This window comes from Sciurus vulgaris (assembly GCF_902686455.1).
Source record: "Sciurus vulgaris genome assembly, chromosome: 9".
Lineage (NCBI taxonomy): Eukaryota > Metazoa > Chordata > Mammalia > Rodentia > Sciuridae > Sciurus > Sciurus vulgaris.
The window spans coordinates 101004685-101011877 of record NC_136469.1 but is presented as its reverse complement, the minus strand read 5'-3'; the positions used below and the strand labels follow the sequence as shown (position 1 = coordinate 101011877).

Here is a 7193-nt window from a genome sequence, read left to right as displayed (position 1 = left end):
GTAGGCAGGAGCCTGGCTGGAGGAGGTGGGTCACTGGGCGTGTGCTCTTCGAGGTTGCATCTGTGGCCTCTCCCCACTCTCTCTGGGCTTCCTGACCCTGCATGAGCTCAGCAGCTTTCCGCCATGATGCTGGGCCTCACCTCCAGCCCAAAGCATGGAATTGACGGAGGTGGACTAATATCTCTGAAACCATAAGCCAAAATAAACTTTTTGTCTTTGATGTAGTTCTTGTCACGTATTTTGGCCACAGCAAAACAAAGCTGATGAACACAAATGGAAAACAGCAGTCGTTGAATTCAATGCTGATTTTATTTCAATTAAAGGAAGCAATGCACAAGTCACCTGGGCAATCAGCTGAGCTGAAGGGCAAAATCCAAGAACAAGACTTTTTTTATAATTAGCCATCGCTACACATGGCTCTTTTCCACACCTCCTCTTAGAAAAGGTGAGGTAACAAATCTCATGCAACAAAGTAGGAAAAGAGAAAGGGGGAATGGGATGTATTCATGAGGAAGGCGGTCTTGCTGCTTCCTCTCTTCTGGAACCTGCCCATCAGCATGGCTCATCTCGGATGATTTTAATATCACGACCTTCCTCCCTGCAAATTGAACCATAAAAACAGTATCGTTACCTATCATACTGAAACTATTGGTGCTAAAAAGACCCATGTCATCATACATTACCTTCTTTCCAGAGCTACATTTGCTTAATATTCATAGTTTTAAGCTAAATCTAGGAAATGAGGCAAAAGTTCCCACTGTCTGCGCTTTGCCCCTCACCCTGGAGCACAGGGCACTAGCCCCGAGGAACACTCTGAGAAGACTGAGGTTACTTGGTGAAGCCTGAGGTCAGAGAATGTGCCCTTGCTGTACAAAGTGGCATACCTAAAGCGGGGGGGTTGGTCACATGAAGGGCATCAAGTGTCATGTTCTTAACATTCTACTAAATAGTAAACCCTACTTCCCTACTAGTAGTATAGATGTGCAGGTGACCTGTGCACCTCCTCTAAATGTAAAAGAAAATATAATATTCCAACTATTAAATATTTTTGGTTGTGTGTGCATGCAGTGCTAGGGATCAAGTCCAGAGACTTGAGAATGCTAGACAAGTGCTTTACCGAGCTATAGCCCCCAAATACATTATTTTTTGTGTCTGCCAGGGATGGAACTCAGGGGCACTTAACCACAGATCCTCCTCCCCATCTCCCTCCCCACCCCACCCCACCCCTTTTTTTTTATAGACAGGGTCTTGATAAGTTGCTGAGGACCTCACTAAATTGCCAAGGCTGACCTTGAACTTGTGATCCTCCTGCCTCAGCCTCCCAAGCTGCTGGAAATATAGGCATGAACCACAGTCCCCAGCTCTTAAATATACTCTTAATTTGGGGAAATTGTGCATCCATGATAACTTGATTATCTGATCTTCAGCTGATTAATCGTGAACCTCAGTCTCTAACTTTGACCTAGAAAATGCACTGATGATTTTACCTTTTCTTAAATGTCACTCTAAAGACTGAGATTACTTACGTCACATTTGACTTTTACATTCAAGGAAAGAGTCACACTACTTCCAAGGAATCAAAATTAAAGAAAAGAAATGGGCAGGGCATGTGCCTGTGACCCCAGGGATTTGGGAGACTGACATAGGAGGATCAGAAGTTCAAGGCCAGCCTCAACAATTTAGCAAGACCCTCAGCAACTTAGCAAGATCCTATCTTAAAATTAAAATGATAAAAAGGTAAAATAAAAATTAAAAATAAAAAGGGCTGGGGATACAACTCAGGGGTAGAGCATTGCCTACCATATGCAAGGCCCTGTGTTCAATTCCCAGCACTGCAAACACACACACACACACACACACGCACACACACATGCCTGCACACAAAATGAATTTTAAAGAAGAAAGAAATGAAGAAGACTTGGCTAGTCTACAGTTTTAAAATCATGTTACCTCATTTTCATGCACAAAGTACATTCATTGGGATAAGTGGTCATGTCACTTCCACACACAGGGTTCAAGTCCCTAGGACATCCTGGTAACCTATATCGATAACACTCCGGCTAAAAAAGAAAAAGAGAAAAAGAAATTAGAGAATGATTTGAGACACGCTTGTTACAAATATAGCTAAGTGGGGGACAAAATCCCAAGTCTCCCTAGATTTCTTGGAAGCATCCCATATAACTACTGGAGAAACTGAGGCAGGGGGATTACAAATTTGATTGTCCTTTACAGCCCTCAGAAGGAACCAGCTCTGCCTGCACCTTGGTTTGAACTCCAAGCAACCAAAACTATGAGACAATTTCTGGTAAGCCACTTAGTTTGTGACATTTTGTTCAAGAACCCTAATCTGGGGTATTGGAACTCATTCCTCTGATGTGACAGAACTGAAGCAAGAGAAGTGATGTCTTACTCATAGGTACTAGTCAGGAGCTAGGTCAGGACAAGAACTGGTCACAGTGATCAGACTATGGTGAACATTCTTACTTTAACAAAAGGTTAACAATATATATGGCCAGTTATATGTACACATAAATATAAATAAATGTATATATATGTGTGTGTATGTGTATATATATATATACACACACACACAAACACACACAAAAAACACATAAATGTATATATATATATTGTGTGTGTATGTGTTACTAGGGACTGAACTCAGAGTCTTGCTCACTCTAGGCAGGTGCTCTACCACTGATCTACATCCTTGGGCCTTTTTAAAAATTTTATTTTGAGATAGGGTCTTGCGATGTTGCCTAGCAAGCCTCAAACTTTTTTTTAATTTTATTTTTATTATTAAAAATTTATGTTGTTTGATTCATTCTGTTTTTTTTTTTTTTTTTTTTTTTTTTTTTTTTTTTTTTTTTGATCTCCCATCCCAGCTTCCTGAGTCCCTGGGATGACAGGCAGGCGCCATTGCACCAGGTTTTTGTTTGGAGACAAGATCTCACAGTTCAAGCTATGTGGCCTAAATGGAACTATTGTGCAGTACCTTCTAGGAACTTCCTTTAAGAGCAAGCGGGCGCATGTCCTCGCACCCCTCATTTTTTCTCCTCCTTCATCCATGCCTCCATCCTGCTGCTCCAACCTTTATCTTACAGACCAGAAAGACAAGGGAAAAATCCCAGGATGGCAGCACTGTGAGATGATATTTTGAGTCACTGTGACTTGCAGCTGAATCTAATCCTGATTAATACAGAGGATAAGGCCTTCTCTTTGAATGTTTCAAATAATTATAGAGTTCTGGGTGCTATCACTGGGGAAATCATATTCATAAACTAGCACCGAGGATTTTGATTTTTAGTTTTTTTAAGTGGGGTTTCTCAATTGCAGCACTATTCACATTTTGGACCAGAATATTCTTTGCTGGGGGAGGCTGTACTGTGCATTTAAAACTGTTTAGCAGATTCCTTGTCAGGAATATCAAAAATAACACTGTAAAGTCGAGCATGGTGGCCCACGCCTGTAATCCCCGTGACTCAGGAGGCTGAGGAAGAGGGTTGTAAATTCAAGGGTAACTTCAGCAACTTAGTGAGACCTGTCCCAAAATTTAAAATACAAAGACTGGGGATATAGCTAAGTGATAAAATGCCCCTGGGTTCAATTCCCAGGGTAATAATAATATTCTACATGCCTGCAGGGAGCAAAACATCCCCAAGTTGAGACTCACTGGTCTCAAAAACAGTGACAATTTTAAAACATTTGCAAAACAACTTAGTAAACATTTTAAAAATCTTTCTTCAATTATTTGTAGTTATTTCATCTACACCTAATTCAACAGCAATTTTTAAGCAATTTGTCTTTTAGCAAGTCTTTCTGGAACATTTGACACCATTCTCATATAAACGTTGACTTTATTTCTTTACACTCATGTTTATGTTCTGTTTATTATTTTTAAATAAAATTATACTGGTGACTGGCATAAAAAGGCTTGAATACATACACACACTTCAGTCCTGTTAAGAATATAACTCAGGGGTTGGGGTTGTAGCTCAGTGGTAGAGCACTTGCCTAGCATGCGTGAGGCACTGGGTTTGATCCTCAGCACCACATGTAAATAAATAAATAAATACAGGTCCATTGACAACTAAAAAAAAAAAAAAAAAAAAAAAAAAAAGAATATAATTCAGGCTGGAATATAGGGATAATAGGGATATATAGTTCAGTAGTACAGCATTTGCCTAGCATGCTCAAAGACCTGGGTTCAAGCCCTTGTATTGAAAGAAAAAGGAAAAGAAAACATAATACAACTCTGAGCCAGGTATGGTGGCATATACCAGTAATCCCAACAATTCAGGAGTCTGAGGCAGGAGACTCACAAGTTCAAGCCCAACTTGGGCAATTTAGCTAAACCCCGTCTCAAAATTAAAAGGGCTGGGGATATAGCTCAGTGATAAAAGTAGCCCTGGGTTCAATCCCCAGTACCATAATAGAATACAACTCTTCAGGGGTGTACTTCAGTAGTAGAGAACTTGTCTAGTCTGTGCAAGGCACTAGGTTAAATTCCTAGCACTACCAAAAAATAAATAAATAACTCTGCCAACCAAAGAGCTGAATGTTTACTGGCAGCACTGGGCAGGGTGATGCACACCTGTAATCCCAGAGACTTGGGAGGCTGTAGCAAGAGGATCACAAGTTCAAAGTCAGCCTAATTTAGTGAGCTCCTAAACAACTTAGCGAGACTCTGTCTCAAAATAAAAAGGGCTCAGGATGTGGCTCAGTCGTTAAGCGCCCCTCAGTTCAATCCTTAGCACCAAAAAAAAAAAAAAATTAAAAAAAAAGGAATGTCTATTGGCAGACAGCAGAACAGTCTACAACCAGTTAGTGGTCAATATGCTGTGGGAATTGGTTAGAGAGAAAGGAGAACGGTATTTGTTTGCAAATAGCTGAAGTATGGGGTGGTTGTGTGAGCTTTGGTTGTTAACAAACTATCCACATATGGCCAGCCTGGTTAACTCAGACATGGAAGAAGTCAGATTGCTACCTCCAGTGACAATTCAGAAGCCAAACAATAAGCCCTTTAACAATCAGCCCCAAATAGGCAGGACTTGATTAATAACTGACAATTTCCCTAATGTTGGTCCTCAATTCCAACTCGGGACCAACCACGGAAAACCAAATGCACACCCGTAGCCAATCCCATCTGATGCCCCGCTTCCTGCTTCTCCACTAAAGCTTCTGTAGGCCAACAGCCTGCACCAAGCCCTACCTGAAGCCTTCCTTTTCTTTTTACCACTGTGAAGCTCTCCCACTCCTCTGCCTACCTTGGAGTAGCCAAATGAAAGCAATGTTGGCTGACTCCCTTGCTATTATAGCAAGGTCTAAATAGCCTTTGCTTCTTGTTTGATGTTCATTTACATTCACAAAATGTAATATGATAAAGTACATAAAATGTAGCTGGGCAGAGTGGTGCGCAACTGCAATCCCAGCAATTCGGGAGGCTGAGGCAGGAAAATTTCAAATTCAAGTCCAGATTAGGTAACTTAATGAGACCCTGTCTCAAAATAAAAAATAAAAAGGACTGGGGATATAGCTCAAGGACAAAGTGCCCCATTACCAAAAAAGTGGGGGAAGGGGGTAGATTGTCATTATAAAAAGAAGCTGCAGCAGCAGCAGAAGTCAACAGAAGCTGCAGGTCAGACCTGAAGGAGGCTTTGAGGGTTGCCCGTGTGAGTGGAAATGGTGTGTACTTACGATTTTATACCCTGAAAGATGACCATTCTGAAGTTGTGAAGAGGCTGTAAGGAGAAAACGTGATTTACGATTAAAGTTCTTAAAGGTTGGTTTTCTTTTTTCTTTCTAAACCCATCTCGTGACTTATCCACACCTTCTCCCATTACCTCTGGTGCCTAGCTTCTTGGAACCAACCTGCTCTGTGCCCCCTTAGGAACATTTTGTTCTGTTCCTGTTGGGTTTGGTTGAAAAAGTTCTTTGAAGTTACAAAAGTCAGGACAATACATGATATTTTTTTCCCCTGTGGGTCAAGGAAATAAACACAAAATCTAATATTAGGTGTGAGCACAAAAAACTCCATGTGCCCTGTCTGGGCGAGTGAAAGCCCCTTTTCAAGACATTCCCAATTCCAGCTCATCTCCCGGCGACGTCCAGCAGGACCCCGGGGTACAAAAACACCCAAGGCCTGATCTTGGGCAGCAACAGATCTACTGAAAGAAAAAGCAGAGGGCAGGTGTCACTTATAAAAAGCTGGGAGCGAAGCCCAAGCAAAAACTAGAGAGGGTCGATGGCTCTACCAAGCCACCCCACATGCCCCAGTTCGCGTTCCTCGACCCCTGCGGCGACCTGGAACCGTCATTAACGGCGGGGACCGCCGCTAACGCCGCCCGGACTCGGGACTGGGGCAGCCAGCGGATTCTCTCTCCATCGTTTTTTCGCGGGTCCTCGCCACCAAGTCCACTTACCTTCGAAGTTCCCCGCAAGGAGCAACAGGAACATGCGCAGCGCCACGAATGCCATCCTTCTTGCTCAGCTGTCCTCCGGGGCTGCTCCTGTGTCCGCTCAGAGAGCCGGGCGGGCTGGGGGACATCGGGGGCGGACGCGCGACAGGGCGGGGCGGGGCGGGGCGGGCGGGGCTGCGAGAGGAGTGGGTGGCGGGCTCTGCGCTGTGAGGTGGAGAGGGCGCCGTGGCAGGGGCCGGAGAGAGGAAGGCGGAGGGAGAACGACTTCCCGAAAAGAAGGAGAGAGGAGGAGGAGGAGGTGGGACGCGAAAGAACGTGGGCGGGGCGGGCATGGAAAGGGCCCGGGACTGGAAGGTGAAGGAGGGAGGCCGCTCACCTCTGCACTCCCGGGATGGGAGTAAGGAGGGAGAAGACGTCTACCTTCAGCAAACCAGAACCTTGCCGACATCAACCCACCGCTATTTCTTAAGCATCTCCGGTGTGCAGTGTGCAGACGTGGGACACAATTCCAAAACAAATGCACCCATACAATAATTCCTAACACTGGGAGGCCCGAGGGGCTTTCCTTAGGGAGGTCAGGAAAGGCATTTCAGAGATGGCATTGGAGCTGAAAGCTGAGAAGAGGAAAAGGAAACTTGGGGCAAAGAATGCTAGGTTCAAGGAAAAGCGAGTGCAAACGATACGGAGTTCAGTGTGCTCAGGGAACTAGGAAAGGTCCATTGTGGCTGGACCTTGGTGAGGCCATGGCTGCAGTAGGCAGGGAGGGAGATGGAG

At 44.0% G+C, this 7193-nt stretch overlaps 1 protein-coding gene across 1 annotated transcript; it reads right to left on the bottom strand.

Annotated features, from left to right (window-relative positions):
- Positions 1-290: 290 nt before the first annotated feature.
- SPINK2 (serine peptidase inhibitor Kazal type 2) lies at positions 291-6579 on the bottom strand. Its single transcript, XM_079153791.1, has 4 exons — positions 6423-6579; positions 5698-5741; positions 1951-2060; positions 291-598 (listed from the first exon to the last, which is right to left on the bottom strand). The coding sequence occupies exons 1-4, from the start codon at positions 6475-6477 to the stop codon at positions 553-555; spliced, it is 255 nt and encodes an 84-aa protein (XP_079009917.1). The 5' UTR covers positions 6478-6579; the 3' UTR covers positions 291-552.
- Between the last annotated feature and the right edge of the window lie 614 nt (positions 6580-7193).